The sequence below is a fragment of the Microtus oregoni genome, unplaced genomic scaffold (genome assembly GCF_018167655.1).
Source record: "Microtus oregoni isolate MIOR12 unplaced genomic scaffold, Mior012 000018F_ref0000195, whole genome shotgun sequence".
NCBI lineage: Eukaryota > Metazoa > Chordata > Mammalia > Rodentia > Cricetidae > Microtus > Microtus oregoni.
Window position 1 is genome coordinate 14008392 of NW_024543077.1, and position 18479 is coordinate 14026870.

Here is an 18479-nt window from a genome sequence, read left to right on the forward strand (position 1 = left end):
CTAGAGTTTTTCCATCCTGGGGAAATGTAGTCAAGTAGACAAAAGCTTCTTTACACATCCAAATTCCACTGCAAAACTGAAACTTTTATCCATTTGAAAAGTTACCTCTAAAGTGATAAGCCTTGAGAGAGCCCATTGTGGCTTTCCTTCTGTAACAAGTACCAAGGGCCCTGGACCCACAAGGACCATGTGCTTTGTACATATGGAACTATATGTCCTGTATGCTCTGCTTCTCGAGGACATAGGACAAGTTCAGATGACCCATCCACCTTTGCCTTTTCTGAAGGTCTCTCTTCTCCTGATTAGTGAGGTTCAAACCTTCACAACTTCTGTGTTCAAAGAAATAGAACTTTCTGCCCAATCAGAATAAATTCAATATTAAGTTGTTAGTTTCACATGGACTTGACTCCTGCTGTGAAGAAATGCACCCTCCCCCATCCCAGAAAGATTCAGAAATAATTAGAGTGCCATGCTAGCTTCTCTTTGAACCCTTCTCTATAACCCAACATTCAGTCTCCCTACAGATCCTCCACTTAACAGGCAATGAGTAGAGTCCCGTTTGAGTATGTCAGACTGACCACACAATTGTGCCAACATATGTGTTATTGATTTTTATAGAGTTTCTTTGGCCCTTGAGACCCTTAGACTTCCTTCCTTATAAAGCCTATCTGAGTTAGAACTGCGTCCTTGCTGCCCAAACTGTCAAAGACCAGAGTGTCTGAGATTTTATTGTACATATTACATACCCAGTTACCACAGCAGTGTCATTGCAAAACTTCCAGAAAAGACTGTGATTGACGCCAACAGCAATAACAGCCATAGCCAGACTGAACATTCAACAGAGTTTCCGAGTCTCACTTCTCACACAGAGGAACAATGGTCGCTGCACTAGGAGTAGACTCCTTCGTCTAAAGCTCAGAACAGAGGTAGTTAGAGCCTTTGCTTACAAGCTAAGTAGAAACATGAGATCTACACAGGATTATCTTGGACAGAACGTGTTCATGGATTGGAAGAGTGAGTTTAAGGACAGTGGAAAAAGCAAAGATAACTCCCAAGGTTTTTAAGCATCCGCTGTTACTCAGACTGAAACAATTAGGAAAGGAGGTCAAGCTTGGTGATATGAACTTCCTTCTTTTCTACTAAATATTCAGCATAATGTGTGATTGTGGCAGTTGAGTATGTAAATACAAAAGCATTCAGGATAGGTCTACACTAGTAAATATCTGGATATAAACAATATAGCACGTATCTAAGTCATGTAAACTTAACGATGAAGGGGAGATATCAAAAACCTGAGGTCTGAGACACTCCAGATCTTAAAGTTCAGATAGAAGAGGTCATTAAAACCAGGAGCAAACACCCCTTCTAGGGAGGGATATGTCTTGGAAGTCAAAATTAGGAAATGATTACTGATGTCAAATGCTGCTGTAAGTCTGAAGATAAAGTCAGGGCCATAGGAACTGGTGGTGTAAAAGAAAACAGAGAGCTGTATATTAAACACCAACTTTTAATCATGTGACTTATTGAAGGAACTGGACAAGTGAACTTTGAATGAGCCATGTTCATTGGTGATAACCGCCTGCGATCTAGTACTCTCATCACTGAATATCTGTGTTTTGCTATTTACGATTCTGACTTCACCAGCTCCGCATAAATATCATCATACAAATGTAAAGAAAATCAGGAAATCCATGTGAAGTCTTGGCAAGCAGTCAGAATCAACCCACACAAATGATGCTTGCTTTGAAATCCTAAACAATGTTTTCATGAATATTCCAAACACAGAAGATCCTATATAATTAGCACATAAACTTAGCTATGAGAAGAACAGAGTTAATGAACGATTCTCGTTTTCTAACTTGGCCTTGTCTCAGTGTTCTCTTTAGTTGACTTCATGATGGGATTTATAGTTGGACATTCATTGAGCCAACCTTTCTTACAGGTGCAGACGACAACTATGTGCATCTCCGTTAGCCTGAGCGGTTTCGTGGTCTTGGGCTGTTTGTTTGCCCCCAAGGTACACATTGTCCTGTTCCAACCCCAGAAGAATGTGGTCACGCACAGGCTTCACCTCAACAGGTTCAGTGTTAGCGGAACTGCCACCACGTATTCTCAGTGTAAGTATGGAAGCACACACTAATTCATTCGCAAACAGCCTCACATGGGGAGCCAGGACAGCAGGGCCCAACAAAGCGTGCCTGTCCCTATAGTGAATCTCAGATCAGTGTTATTAAGTTCTAACATGAATATTAAGTTAGGATGTGTATCAGACTGAACTATGTGCTAAGGATACAGTAAGAAGCAGAAGACTCAGCATTCTGTTTGGTTGCTAGATAGTGTCTGTTATGGAAGAAAGACATGCAACCTATTCAATTAACTGTAATTGATCAGATTGTGTAACCATAGGACCAGCCTTCTAGTCTTTTTGCAATAGTCCCCTGGGTTGCCATGGGAGAATCAGTGAGTTGCTCTGGCCTCACTTTACTCATTGACTAGAGAGCAGTGTTCTATACAGAATATTCAGAGTCACAGACATATTGAAAATGCTTCATGAAAAGTGCAAGGAGGGATGCTCATCAGGGGTGGATGCTCACCAAGGGGAGATGCTCATCAGGGGGAGATCCTCACCAGGGGGAGATCCTCACCAGGAGGAGATGTTCACCAGGGGGAGATCCTCACTAGGGGGAGATGTTACCAGGGGGGATGCTCACCAGGGGGAGATGTTACCAGGGGGAGATGCTCACCAAGGGGAGATGCTCACCAGGGGTAGATGCTAACCAGGGGGGATATGCTCACCAAGGGGAGATGCTCACCGGGGGAGATGCTACCTGGGGCGAGATGCTACCTGGGGTGGGATGCTACCAGGGGGAAATGCTCACCAAGGGGAGATGCTCACCAGGGGGAGATATTACCAGGGGGGATGCTCACCAAGGGGAGATGCTCACCAGGAGGAGATGCTACCAGGGGGGAGATGCTCACCAAGGGGAGATGGTTACCAGGGGGAGATGCTACCTGGGGCGGGATGCTACCTGGGGTGGGATGCTACCAGTGGAGATGCTACCAGGGGGAGATGCTACCAGGGGGAAAGACTACCAGCGGATACCACCCTTTCCAAAAGTTCAACCACTTATTTAACATGGGAAGGTAAGAATTGGAGAGACATTGGAACTAAATTTTGGAGAATCTTCTCAATAAGGACACTTGTTTGTTCCGTTTGTGTGTAAGCACAGTAAAGTACAACTAATGTCCCATGACCAGACTTTGGAAAGTGCTAGAAAAGATCTTCCTGACTCCATGGCACAGTGATTTCTCCCTGAAAGCAACTGTGTGAACAGGGTTCTAGGATGGCTCCCCGGATCACCATTCTTTGCTCTACTGGGAATTTTGTACCTAAGATGGTGGCTGAAACAGTCACTCCAAAGCACATAAGTCAAGGTTCCTAAAGCACAAGTGTATCCGAAACAGACAGCTTTTTAAATTATTTCCAATTAATCTGTCGTTCAAAATAAGGGAAATTCACTGGGTAAGAGAAAAGAGGATGGAGCCACAGGGAGAGGGAAGTCCAGGAATGACAGAGACAAATGACTCCTCAAAAATTTGCCTCCAGCCCATTAGAAAGGAGATTTCAAAATAGCTCAGCGTCATAGGGTGAGCTATTACATTAGTGCCTCAGTTTCTCCAACAAGAATAGAATGTAACAGGGTCACCTTTTCTCCACCAGAGGGAGAGTTACAGAGAGGGGGCACACGTGTTCTGGGGTGCACCTCTACCCTTATCTCCTTAGACCTGAGCTGCTGTGCCTCAGGGACCCACACACTTCCTACCAAAAACTGAGGTTCCCATTGGTGAAGTAAAGCCCATAAAAGAAAGAAACATGCTTATTTCCAAACCAAACAAATCTGTTCATTTCTTGACTAAACAAAATTGTTATAGCTAGCTAGTTCAGACAATAAAAAACTGGTGATAAAAAAATAATGTGATGCACAGAAACTATCACTTTCCTATATTTTCTACATGATGGGCATTGTGCTAAATACTTCGTGTGTCTGTGCAATTTACATCTTATTTAATGTTCACAGCTTTTGAGATAAAAAACCTGAACAGGGCTGTAAAGGGAGACTGCTCCTCGTTTCCCAACTGCTCAGACAACAAGCACACAGACACTATATTAGTTACAACACTGCTTGGCCTATTAGCTCAGGCTTCTTATTAACTAACTCTTACATCTTAAATTAGCCCATTGCTATTAATCTGTGTATTAGCATGAGACTGTGGCTAACTGGTAAGGATCTGGCGTCTGCCTCCCTCAGCATGGCATCTCTCTGACTCCACCTACTCTCTCTGTATACCTCTTCTAGCCTGGCTATATTCTGCCCTGCCATAGGCTGAAGCAGCTTCTTTATTAACCAGTGGTAATAAAACATATTCACAGCATACAGAGGGGAATCTGACATCACAGGTTCATAATTACCCCAGTCAATGAAGCAGTATTTTTAAAATATCTGAATCAGAACTTAGCATCAGTACCTCTGAATGTCAAGCTGGTATACATAATTAGAATACTGTGCTGCCATCCCAGAAAGCATGTTGGGGCTGGTAAGCACCTAGTGCATGATGCCAGGTGGTTAATAACTGCCATAAGGAAGAAGTGGCATCACTACACTAAATAGGACAGGTTTCCCTTGAGTCCATAGCTCAAAGCTGGTGGGCATGACTGTAACATGTAACTGTTATACCCAAATCCATGAAGTTTCCCAAAAGTCAACAAGGAGACCGAGTCCCATATGTAAAAGCAAAAAGCCTTTATTTTATGCAAGTTGGCAAAGTCAGTCTCTCCGCGCGTCCAATGGATTGGCATAAACGGAGAGCCCCCAACTCAGTCAGAGCTGGGTTTTTATAGTAGTAAAGGTGGGGTGAGGTTTTAGGGCCCCTGATTGACTGACATTTGTCTAGAAGTGTCCCGGTGAGTGTGCTGGCAGGTGATTCTATCTACAGCAGTTGGAATGTTAGGCATTTCCTTTGGATGGTCTGTTCCTGGGTGGTGCTCAGGTAATCTCAGTTTGTGGTTCTTCCTGCAGCCAGGTATTGCTTCAGGGTAAACTACTGAGACTCAGACCTCTATTAAATTTATTGGTGGCTGAGTCCTACTCTGGCAGCTGATAATGGTTGGAAGTAAGGAAGTTCCTTTGGGTGATCTGTCCATATTTAGCTTATCGTGGCTGGTCTTAAAGACAATAACATAGTCTTTAAGTTGTAACAGACATTTTAAAAACCAGACCTCAGTAACTCAGAACATAGTAGCATGTTCTAATACACATGGTGGGCATTATTAAATATCTGGAAAAAATACTGGACTCTATCTGACCAAATTCTGAGAAGAGGTTCTCAGAAATGGTAAAATATCTGTTCGCACAAAGTATTCTGCTTGGGCTATACCAGAGCCACTGTGACTCTGTAAGCTAATCTGAAAATGGCCAAATTCGTGCTTTAAAGTAGATGTCTACCCAATGTAACATTGTTGGAGTATTCCCAGACCTCAACAGTATTGCTCTAATTAATTTATCCCATCAATGAAGCAATATGTTCTAACAAAATACCTGTCTATCTGTCTTCTTCTCACATGTACCCACTTCGACATGGCCTTTCTCTCTTTTACCCTCCTCCCCAATAAACCTCTTGCACTCTGTTGTTTTAGAGTGCAAGCAGTCACTGAATTTAAATCTCCAAATTCAACTGACTGTAGATCAAAATACTAAACACTAAGGAGAAAAATGCAGAAAAGGCCTAAGTATGTGCAAACTAATTTTCAAGTCGCTATCCTCTAAACACCAGCTAAGCACAGTGTATTAAGGATGAGTCATCTGGGGATGATATAGACTGTATGGGAGGTGAGTATGCAGCAGACAAACACCGTCTTACGGGTAGAGAAGCAGAACGGGGAGGATCCTGTGACCAATACTTTACAGATATCAAGGGACAAGTGTAACTTTCGTCATCTCAGAAAGCACTGTGCTGGTGATGTATTCCATTGACTGGTTACTACTACTGATTCTGAACTTTCTCCACGAGAGAAAAAAACACACCACACGTGAATGAGAGTGAGATTTGGAAGAAGCAGAGCTACCTCTCTCTTTAGCGTTTAGTTATTTATTTCTGCATGAGGAGCTTCACAGCCCCAGTGATTTAAAGCAACTCTCTTATCACCTCCTATGGTTTTGTGAATCGGGAATTCAGCCAGACCTTGGGTGGGCAGTTCATCTGCTTCATTTTGCTTTACTTAGCATCCTCCAGCTGAGGCCAAGCTGATCTGGAGGAAGCATGCTAGTCTCACACCTATGCTTAGCACCCTGGTGGGAAGCCTCCCCATGTGGGCTTCCAGAGAGCATGCTGGGTAAAAGTTCCAGCAAAACCTGCCAGCTAGGAAACCCACACAGGATGTCCTTCCTGAACTAAATCTACTCAAGGACAGGACCCAGCCTGCCCATCTTCAAGGGGAGGGCCTAAACCAGCTCTCAGGGACTCTCGCGTGGTCTCTTTAATCATGCTGGACTCTCCAAATCCTAGATGAACTCAGGGCTGCACACTTTCCAGGGATTCGCGTGACTTCATGGTGCAGCGGCATTATTTCCTACTTTGTTCCTTGGCGAGACAGGGGCAAATGCAGCATGTCCCTTGGGAGCTTTGGTCAGCCTCTTTGCAGAAGCTAAGGCCATTAATAACAGGAAACTGGGTTTACATGAAGTTGCTATAAACAGGTGGAAAAGGATGACTAAACCCAGAAGTCAGAATGAAGAAGGGGCATGGTGAAAGAGATTTGGGGAACCTGATCGCCATGAAATACTTTGGATACTGTTTTGTTTTATTTTGTTTTTTTGAGGCAGGGTTTCTCTGTGACTTTGGAGCCTGTCCTGGAACTAGCTCTTGTAGAGCAGGCTAGCCTTGAACTTACAGAGATCCGCCTACCTCGGCCTACCGAGTGCTGGGATTAACTGCTCAGCATATTCTGGATATTGTTATGTGTGAAAGAACACTTCACTTTGTATCTGCTTAATTATATACAGTGGAAATCAGAATAAAAATAAGTTTAACTCTTCTCCATTAATTATACCCACTGGCTAATGGCTCTCAATTGTTTGTATATAAATAACCAATTTGAAGTAGAGATTTCCTGGCTCCACCCACAAATATTCTGATTCCTATGAACTGGGGCAAAGGCAAAATCTGGTTTGCGACAGAAAACGTAGTTTTTCAGTGGAGGTAATCCACGGGAAGCTTCTGAGGATGCAACAGTAAGCAAACTTGTTGGCTTCGTTTCATATTAGGCGGTGCAGGGCACACTCACTTCATGACCTTCAGAGTGGAGGCAGACCCTGGGTTCAGAGAGTGGCAATCCCCCATGCTTTGCTTCGTGATACCATTGGCCACATCCCTGTGCAGCTAGGATACCACTGGCCACAAGCTTACACAGCTGATTCCCTGACTCCCTCTGGAACTCTCCAAGGAAGTCATTTTGCGAACAGAATCAGCTGGCCACTCATATAGACTGCCCCTCCCAAGGGAAGTATAACTTAGAGATCTCGACATCCTAAACTCATCCTTGCAATGCGGCTCCCACACCCCGTCACATAAACAAACATCCTACATGGGAGATCAAAAAGGAAAGACGCCCTTCTTTATTTTGCTCTGCTTAGCAGCAAAGGGGATTCTTAGAGCTAGTTCCCAAAGACAGAAAATGGAGACAATATGCTGGCGATGTAAGAGGCGCTGCATAGGGTTAAAGGAGACATGCTAGATGCATTTGGGAGTTGATATAGCTCAAAGCCCTCAGGAGCTATAGAGGCCGGACTGCAAGCATTAAAATGGTTTAGGATCAGCAGGCATAGGCATAGATGTGAGAAATGAAGTGTGCCCTCTGGTCTTACACAGCTATTAAATACTCAGACTTGGTCCCATGGGGGTGTATATTTGTCTTTCTCAAAGTGATCATTTACATGTATGAATGTCATTATTGTTACACTCTGTCACGAGACGTCTACTAAATAATGATGCCCAGATCTGAGTCTTAGAGGAACTCTACCCAGATGTAGATTAATTTTCTCTGAGTCCAGATTTTACTCAGAAAGTCGCCTCTCTTTGTGATAATGTGTGAACTGCTCCCTTAATGGAAACTAGTCTTTAATGCAAAGTATTTTTACGTTACAAAGCAAAATAAATAATACAAAAAGATCAAGTGAACGGTCTTCTAGAGGCATTGCCTAAATTTCTACAGAGCTGCAGCAAGAGAAAGCAAGCATATGAGAACAAAATTTTGTGTTTACTAATAGTTAAACCTTTGACAATACCCTAGTAAACAGAGTACAATCCATTGTTGAGATACGAATGCAATGCTATAAGTTTAAATACACCATTTAATGCCCACATCTCTTGTCTACATTGCAACTCTAGAAAAATAATGGTAGCGTGGGCCTACACTGCAGATTCAAAAAGTCTCGTTGACGCAATGCAACAGCCTGGCCAGACAAATCAGCAAGTTATTGGTAACAAACCCTGAACTGATAGCATCCTCACCCCAGGCAGAAGCATCTTGTAAATATGAATCAGTGGAGAATGCATGAAGAGCCTAGAGCAATCAGAAAGTGAAGCCATCTGCTTGCAGGCAAAATGTACAAAATTCATCCAATTCAAATCAATTCCAGTGGATGCCAATCTGTCTTCCCCCTTGAAAAGTCCACGGCAGTCTGAGACGTTCATTCCAGCTTGGCACACCCTCCTTCAGTGAGGACGGAAGGACGGTCTGCAGTGGTTTAGGCAAACCTATACATGCTAGAGACTTGCAGCGCTTCCTCCTCCTGTTTAATGGCATCACCGTATTAGCCTTGTAACTGTTCTTTTCTAACCCCTGATCTCTTTACACCAACCTAGAAGAAAAAATTAACATGGGGAGCCAGGCCTGCTTGTTGGGGTTTTTGTCCCGCCCGGTACCCCACAACTGTTTAGCCCCAAAGAAAATCACACATAAGTCTCCATAAATTATAAGCTGATTGGCCCATTAGCTCTAGCCTCTCACTGGCTAACTCTCACATCTTGATTAACCCATTTGATCTGTGTTAGCCATGTGGCTCAGTACCTTTTTTTCAGTGGGGCAAATCACATCCTGCTGCTTCGGTGGTCTGGGCAAGAGTGGGAGGAATCAACTTCCTCCTTCCCAGAATTCTCCTGTTCTCATTACATCATTTCTACTTCCTGTCTGGTTTTCCCGCCTTTACTTCCTGCCTGGCCAATCAGCGTTTATTTATAACATGATTGACAGAATACAGACAATTCTCCCATACCAAAAAATGACCACAGAGACTGGAACTGAAAAGGTTGCTAAGGATCATTCATTCTAAAAACATTTCCAGGTGAGAAAGCCAAGGCCCTCCCCATCTCATAGGTGCTTTAAACCAACTGGGCAAATAACATCAGGAATCAAACTCTCTAAAGATGCCTGGCCTCTCTGGGTTTTCTACCATGGCTCAGTTAAAGGGGGACAACCTATTTAATAATGAGAATCTTAGCACCTGAAAAATGAATGACTTAAAAGCTTTCCTTTCAGCTCCACACTCAGCAGCATCTTACTCTGACGCCCTGGTCACAGATCCCCTCTCCAAAGTCCATGTACAGAGGTCCAACACCTTATGTCACGTTTGTTATAGACTAGGTGTCCACAGCACCACAGTGCACACAGCCAAGGCATGATATCCCAGAAAATATAATTTGATGGGGACAAATAAAGGAATATTATTAGAGTGCCTAGATGTTTATGTCAATGGCATGCTTTCTCTCAGTAAGTGGTCCTTTAATATTAAGCAGGTATTTTGAATTAAATTACCCTGCATTCCCCTCCTTTCTCTGTTGTACCTTTGGACAGGAAGCAGCACAGAAAGAGTCCCTGAACCAAAGTGTTCAGTATTTTATTAGAGATGACTCCAGGCAAACAAGTTCATGTGACCCCAGAGGTATCAGACATCTTTAGGAACACTGACATGTTCAGAATTATGTGAATATGCTAATTTTAAAACTGTGTTTGCCATCGACCATTATCTATAATTTGTTTTAGATGCTCAGTAAAAAACCAATTTTTTTACTAGCTTATCTTCTAATTCACCTTAAATAAAACTATCAGGAGTGTTCTGAAGTAGGGATACTGTGTTTCCATATAGCATGAAATGAGACCACTGTGTTGTCCAGACGCGGGTGGCTCAGACCAGACTGACAGACATGGAAACAAATGAAACGTGGAGAGGCTGTATACAATTTGAATGTGACGTTAACAAGACTAGCTCCACCTGAGAATAGAGCGTGAGTCTGGCATAGTGTTTTAGAGTCTGATAGTTGCGGCTTCGGATTCTAATCCCTCGGCACAGGAGCACACACCCCATGCTCATAGACTCCCATGGTGAGTGAACCTCTGATCCTTGAATGAGTTTTAATGCACGTTTTGATAGGAAAGAAAGAAAACAGTGCTGGGCAGCTCGGGGGTGAATAAGAAGAGTGCAGAATTAATGAGGGGGGAAAGTGGGTAAAGTTAAGGAGCCCTTTGTTTGCCTGATGTTTACTAAACATCTGCTTTGGTAATTCTGAAGGGGAAACAGTAGAGGAATATGACTGAAAACATGATGCGGTAACAATGGAGTAAGGTAGACAAAAGTGAGATCTCTGCTCAGCGGGAATTTAAATTGGATCACAAGCAACAAAAGTCACATCTGATCTATCTTCTCTTCATGACTCATCTCTCAGAATGAAGAAGTCTTAGTGTCTGTTGGATTATAAATCTCACCTGGAAAATAATATCTTTAATTTTTACCTTGTTCTGTATTAACAGATTTTATATCACTATTTGAATTAGTAAAAGTAAATACTTGCTGAGAATTCGGTCTAGAATTACCTCCAATGTCTTAGCAATGAATATTCTGCCTTCCACTTGAAACTTGACTGATAGCAAGACTGCAACACCAGTGTCCAGCAGCACAGCTTGGTCACCAAAGGAACTTCTTCTGAAAGAGGGTGAGCAAAATTGAGAGAATAAGCGAAAATACAGATTTAATGACAAAAGAATACAAAGAGACAGACAGCCAGTAGAAACTTGATCCCATGACTATTTTTAAAAACACATAAATAAGCAGATATCCTGGGAAAAATTAGTTGAGGTCACCACCACCAAGACAACTGAATGGATGGGAGCAAACAGAAATGTTTGCTCTGCTGAGATGTTTATTTTTCGCCAAGTCTGATGTGCTACAGAGCTTGGTGAGGCATTAATTCTCAGTTGACTAACAGGCTTGGCATGCAGAAAAATCTATTCAATAAGTATGTTTAATTGATCAAGCGCCCAGTTACATTAGGTGAAAAAAAAGTCATAATTTCCTCCCAAGCCTGGCCAGCCCGTGTGTGAGCAGTAGGAAGAACTGAATTCCACAAAGGGAGCCATGGCAGCCGCGTGGATGCACTGATCCATGTTTAATCGTGTCTGTGAAGTCAAATGTGTCTTTTCTTGGGTGCAAATTGTCCTTTTGTGATCAATAATGAAACCTACAAGGTCTCTTCCAACTATTTTCAGTTTTCACTTTGAGTTGCAAAAAGTACCATTTTAGCCTAGAGCAGACAACAGCTGCTGTTTGTCCCACGTCCCCAGAAAACCTAAAAGAAGCCTGCATGATTATTGTTTCTTGCAGACAGAATGATTACAGAAGTCTGCTTAGGCTCGCTGAAGAAAATGGGCCAATCTTACAGCATTAAAAACCTTACGAGAAGTTCATCAGAGTAACGGCAAAGACTCATCACAAGAATACAAGTGTGTGCACACACACATATATGCATGTGCACACACACACATATACAAGCACACACATACACACAACGACAGCATTTTGATTATCTGCATATTTTACTATCTTGGGGAATAACAGATGGGTTAATATGGGAAGTACATGTAAAATATTTATGAAATGCAAAGTAATTGAAATGATAAACTCATCAAACAATAATTTCTCCTACTATATTCAGCAGCATATGCAAACAAGGGAGAATTTTTTTTTTACATAATCAAATACAATGGCCAAAGCCGCAGGGAAACAGTAAAAGGAAAGCAGTGGAGATCCCTTCAACACACTACAAAGAGTGTGGAGGACGTTCCTGCAGGAGGAGTCTCAGGGGCTGCCGAGTTGCTGTTACTGTGTAAGGAGATCTAGAGTCCTGTATTTTGGCAAAGGGTGCCTCTTTTGATATCCTTATGGAGCAGAGGCATGACTCAGAGTTCTCTGTGAACTTCCATAACGATGGCCATGGGATCGAGAGCTAGTGAAACCATGCAGCCAGCTCTCCGTGCAGCCATTGTATCTCCTACTTAGTCAAATGCTCCCAATTGATAAGAAGTTGGAAAGCAGAGAGACATGAGAGAGTACTTCAAGGAACAGAGGTCCGTGCCATTCCACAGCAGACTGGGAACATCAGAACAGCTGTAAGAAATGGCCTCCAGGAGAGTCTAGAGAGGGCCTGAGACTAGTCCACGGTAGACAGAGGTATCTGCCTGTCAGACTTTGTTATCCCTGAGTTCTTCCCACTCTATATCATCATCCCTCTTCAGTCTCTGAAAAGGAAAAGCCTGCAAAGAAATAATAAAAACCTGATCCTAGGAATGATAAAGGAATTAGCCGAAATGTCAAAGGCAGTATGCCTGTTGTTAGGAGCTCTCACCTTGAACCAGTTCTCTGTGCAAGGGTAGTCGTTGCCCTGGTGTGACTGGGGCACAGAAGAGTGCACCTGTCCTAGTGAGGTTATTACACACCTCGTAGGTGTAAGGTCTTCCTCCTGAAGACTTCCACTGATCTCACGCTGAGAAACGTGAACGTTTATGGACTCCCCCGGGAAACATTTATGGGAAGTCTATTCATGAAATACACTGGAGATTCATAAGGAAACAAGTAAGCAGGGCTGCTTAATTTCTGATCAATAGTGAAGAAGAGGGAGAGGAGGAGGAGTCTGCAAGCATCAACTGTGGAGGCCAGAATTTTCAAACTGGGTGATATGGCAGAGAGTTGCTGAGACTGGGCTGACTGAGGACCATCTTAAGGGGTCACATTCCAGCTGTGGGTGACATGACAGAGAGTTACTGAGACTGGGTTGATTGAGGACCATCTTTTTAAGGGGTCACATTCCAGCTGTGGGTGACATGAATGAGGCCTGTGATGAGCAGAGAGATGCTCCTGGTAGAAGCCACAGCTATGGTAAAGGCACAAAGTTGAGAAACATCATTACTATTTGGAGAACAAAGCAAGGTGGGGGGCAGGAATATGCAGGATGTGTAAAAAACAGATCGGAAGGCATAGTCCAATTAACTGAGATTTCTAAACCCAAGTTAAAACACAAAGGGGATACCACTGGAAGTGTCTAAGTAGGTGGCTCATATTTCAAAATGCAGCTGCCCCTCAGGATCCAGGGACCGGCTTGAGAACATCCTCCTCCATGAGTGGTCAAACTTTCAAATAACCTATGCATATCTCCAATAAGCTTCCGATCATGTCTAGATTTCTTACCATGGCTAACACAAAGGGACTGTTATAAATAGTCATTATATTGCATTATTTGTGGGCTAGCAGAAAACTTCTGAATATGATCAGTACATATTTTTTCCTGAATGTTTTCAATCTTTGGTTGGTTGAGTCTGTGAATGCGGAAGCACAGATGTGGACAGTTGACTGTAGTCTTGCTGCTGTGTAGGAAACATATGACCAGAAGAGATGTAAGTAGTATCTACCTCTCCTGAGAATCTCCATATGAAGATGATTAATAGCAGCTTGCCCAGGGTCAGACACGCCCAAGGGGTCATAGCTGGATACACAGCTAAAGCTAACTGCAGCTGATGGGAAGGTTGCCATGGAGAAAACAGGGGAAAAAAATATCAAGCATGAATTTTAGACTTCTAGTTTAGGTCAGAAGACAAAACCGTTTACTGAGGAAAGGAAGACTAAGTGGGGAAAGGCTATACAAAATCAAGAGTTCTTTGGACACCAGTTTGAAATGGCGACTACATATTCCCATGACAACGTCATGCAAACAGCGAGATACAGGGCTCCGAGAGAGCTCAGACTGAGTGGTGCAGAGTGGTCCCTCTGCTCCCAGTGTTCTGTGTTTATGGCTTCATTGACCTTGTTCGTTTACTTGACCAACTTTTACCGATTCGAGGATTTCACAAAGCATATGAAAATAGAGAATAATTAAACTACTAAAGGGCTCACATTCGGAATCATCATCATAACTACTTTCCATCAAATTTTGCCAGGTATATACTATGTTATTACTATCTCCACAGCAGAAATTTTAGGAAATTTATCACATGTCATCCCTTCCCTCAAAAATTATAGTCATTTGGGAAAGAAAATTCGATAATGTGACATATGCCAGTAGACAAATTCTGAAGAGATAGAGGCAGGGGGTCATGAGTTTGAAGTTAGTTGAGGCTACAAAGAAAAATATTTAATGTGGTCCATTTATGTTAAAAGGTAAAAAAAAAAATCTATCAAAGACTTTGCTTTTCATGTGACTCCAGTCATTTCAATCTACAGCCTACTCAAATTACTGAATGGAAAAGCTTCAGGTTGGCTAGTGGTGGACCTGCTACAAGATGCCAGTGCCCTAAATATGGTGGTCGCTCCCTTAGAATGCTGCATAAGCTACAGTCTCACTATTCGTTAACTCCTTTGTGTGCAGAGAAGTTCCTATACAAAAAGTAATTTATGGGTCAATAGTATCTGTTATCAGACACGAACACTTTGGAATGAAATTAGTTCATGTCTTTAAGGAAATAGAAGACAGTTTGTCACTTGTAACCAGGCTGTGTTCTGGTGATCCAGTTCCTGTGGCAAGACTATATGTTAGAATAGATGGAGAGACCTAAAAGGTGGTTTAAGTTCATTTTCATCATCTTGAGCATATGGTTTCATCCCAATGAAGAATGAGTTTCCTGCTTATGTCCTCATTCCATGAAAAGATATCAGGTGTAAAATAAATATAAATCCTCTGTGGACAAACTTCACATAAAAACAAGATAGTAATAGGTAGAAATTGTGTCTGAGAAAACCGTTATAAAGAGTGACTGTGCCGGGCGGTGGTGGCGCACGCCTTTAATCCCAGCACTCGGGAGGCAGAGGCAGGCGGATCTCTGGGAGTTCGAGGCCAGCCTGATCTACAAGAGCTAGTTCCAGGGACGGGCACCAAAGCTACAGAGAAACTCTGTCTCGAAAAAAAAACAAAAAAAAAAGAGTGACTGTACACTGCTATGTTACACAGGCACCATGGCACTGAGACCACCGTTGTCACTAGTGAAGTCACTGTCACTTTCTTTGGAATGCCTTCATTTGAGGACTTGTGAAGGAGCCAAAGCTCTCAGCACTCACTGGTGCCCGTGTCCTCAGAGTCTGTGCCACACCAGCAGGGAAATCACACCAGCTTTCTAAGTCAGTAGAGTTCACACAGGACCCCTGGGACCAAAGGATAGTCGTTCCTGATCAAAGGTCAAAGTGAATTATAGTTATTGAACAGAAGAATTTAATCACCTGTAAGAAAATTATGGGGCCCTTCGGTTCATTCAGAATATTTGAATCATTTTAGAGATTATGCAATTAAATTTTCAATCCATGAGAGATTTCTTTCAGCAAAGATGATGCTTAAAGATCCCCTTTCCGAGACGTGTGACATGGGGAGGCACATTTTAGGATATAAACTAATGAGCAGAAGATATTTAGAAAGTTTGTCTACCCTGCCGTAAGTCAGTACGCATTTTCCAAAGCCTTGTTAAAATGGGTTTCGATTCAATCTTAACTCAGTGTCTGGGAGTATTGATGCCCTTAACTGAGTGTCCTGCTCAACTCAGCCTCTGTGCCACTTTGTCTTGCAGCCTCCGCCAGCACGTACATGCCGACGGTGTGCAACGGAAGGGAAGTTCTCGACTCCACCACCTCATCTCTGTGAATGTGATATGCGCTTCAGTTCGTACGTTCTTAGGCCATTAGCCCAAGCGCTCACGGGCTGCCGCAGAACACGGGGACAGAGCAAAAGAACAACCCTGGCACCTTTTTTTTTTAGAAACAGTACAATAAATTATTTTTGAGGACTGTTCAGTATCTAGTGATGTCCTACGACTTTCTAGGCTGATTTTAGTGCCCCTAATAACACCCCCTCCCCGAACATGGAAATAACCATTGTTTACAGAGCTGAGCATTGGTGAAGGGTCCAACAGGGTCAGTCTACTAAAACAAAACAAACAAAAAACCCTACACAGTGGCAATATTAGGTAACCTTTTTCCTATGACGTCTTTTGTAGGTTCTTGTTGTAACTAATTTAGGGTGAGTTTCTACGTTGTATATTAAAGTTACATTATGTGTAACAGATTGTTTTTCTCAGTACAAAATAAAAAGCATCTGTATTAATGTAAAGATAACCAGAATAAAAACCTTCCAGGTTTTCAAGTATGGTGGATAAAGGTTTGTCCTTTTGGCTCACTCAAGGTAATTTGAATATGTAGATTTCAAGTCACCTTCTCTTGTTAATGCTGGAAGTAATCGTCTCACTGTGCTTTCTCCACAGTCACATTGGAATCGAGCTGTGGCCCTGCTAGAGGGCCGTGAGTGGAATTCTACTTTCCTACAGATGACAGTGATCAGAAATTGGCAAAGGGTGACACCGTGAATATAAGAATATAAGACTATGGAGATATATACATAACATCTTTTTAAAGTTATGACTATATAATAGGCAAAATCTGCTGAATGAGGCAAAGTCTCTCATACATCCTGAGTAGAGGGCTGTGACCTATCAGGAAAAGTCTGGTGGATCTGACGTTCAAAACCAACCATTATGACTAGAAAAGAAACCAGAAAACCTCTAGTAACTCCATTGGGAAATCACTCTTGCCCTTTATAGATGAATGGAGAAGTAGAACCCTGGAGATCTTACTTCCCATTGCTCTCCCAAGTCCTATGAATGATGTTCCAGCACATGGACTTGCCATTAAATTTAAATATTTTACTAACCTAAAATAAGGCATGAACAGTATAGGTAAAACTTTAGTAAATACTGCCCTGTTTCTATCAAACTTTTATTTGCAAATAACGAATGGAAAAAATATTGAGAACACATCTATCTGTAGAACCTGTATCATGTAACGAGGCAGAAAGTACATTGGTTTCCTGTGATAATGGGGAACAAAATGCTATAAACTATGTGGCTTAAAACAAAAGGGAGGGGGAGGGAAATGGGAAGCGGTTGTGCGGACGAGGCAGAAATCCTTAATAAATAAATAAATTTAAAAAAAAAAAAAGAAGTAATAGGAACAGGCTGCCTTATAGACTTAAAGAAAGAATTCACTCCATTCTCTTTCTAGCACCTGGTAGTTGCCCACTTCCTTGGCTTATGGACATGTCGTTCCAAACCCTTTTCAGTCTTCGTACCATCTTCACCACTGTGTCTGTCTTGTCCATTGTCTTCAAATGTCATGTGTCATTAGGTAATTGAGCCAACTAGATAACCCAGGATACTGTATCTGCAGAGGCCATTCGTTTGGTTTTGGTGTTACTGATGGTGTTGCTGCTGGTAGTCATTTTGGTTTTTCTGGTTTTAAAATAAAATCGCATTCTCAGGGATCAGGGGCTAGGGTGTGAACATATTTCTGAATGCACTATTTAGCTCACAGCAGAAAGATCAATGAGATCCAGTCTATCTAGTCCCTGTCATTGTAAAGCACACACCAGAGCTGGGGATATAACTCGGCTGCTAAAGTATTTGCTTTGAGTGCATGCGAAAACATTTTAAAAGCAGGACTTGTGGTCAGAATGACTGAGAAAGAGAAGAATTAAATATATGAGAAGCAGTATTTGAAATAGTAACACATAATACTATTTTTAATCTATCTACAAATAGTGAACAGTGGCATGAAGGCCCAAAGGATCGGCCTTCAAGGAAATAAGATGCTAGACAATCTTCTCTCCTGCACGCCTTTGAATGGACAGCCTAAGGAATCCAGCTACAACCCACCAGATGCTTAAAATAATGGTACCCACCACTCCCTGAATTCTCACTACCATGGGTACCTGAAATCTGGGAGTGACCTAGGGTAGGTGAGTAACAGATTTAAAGACACTAAAAAACAAAATTAAGTTCCAATCTGAGTGCAGTTGGCAGGAGACCCCGAAGAGCACGCTCAAAACCCCCATCTGCTGGAGATGACGGCTGAGCAAGGCTGATGACAGCGAACAAGCTCTGTCCACTGGTAGACGCTGACAGTCAGAGAAAGGCAAGATCAGCTGGGCTGTTCAGAGGCCCAGCTGATGCCTCTAACAATCAGGCCGACGGTGGATCTTAAGGCGAGACCATCAGGGTGGTGTCTGAATCGTGAGGAAAGTGGTTTTGAGCCACACCCACTTTATTGTATGCCCTGTCAGAA

The 18479-nt window shown here is 42.6% G+C and overlaps 1 protein-coding gene across 1 annotated transcript in view; it reads left to right on the top strand.

The window, feature by feature from the left end:
• The window catches only part of LOC121458618 (metabotropic glutamate receptor 3), a 213086-nt gene extending 196022 nt beyond the window's left edge, over positions 1-17064 (top strand). Inside the window, exons 5-6 of the mRNA XM_041667932.1 lie at positions 1943-2117; positions 15935-17064. Coding sequence (XP_041523866.1) covers positions 1943-2117; positions 15935-16008 — 249 coding nt within the window. The 3' untranslated portion in view covers positions 16009-17064. The remainder of the gene's footprint in view (positions 1-1942; positions 2118-15934) is intronic.
• The last annotated feature ends 1415 nt before the right edge of the window (positions 17065-18479 follow it).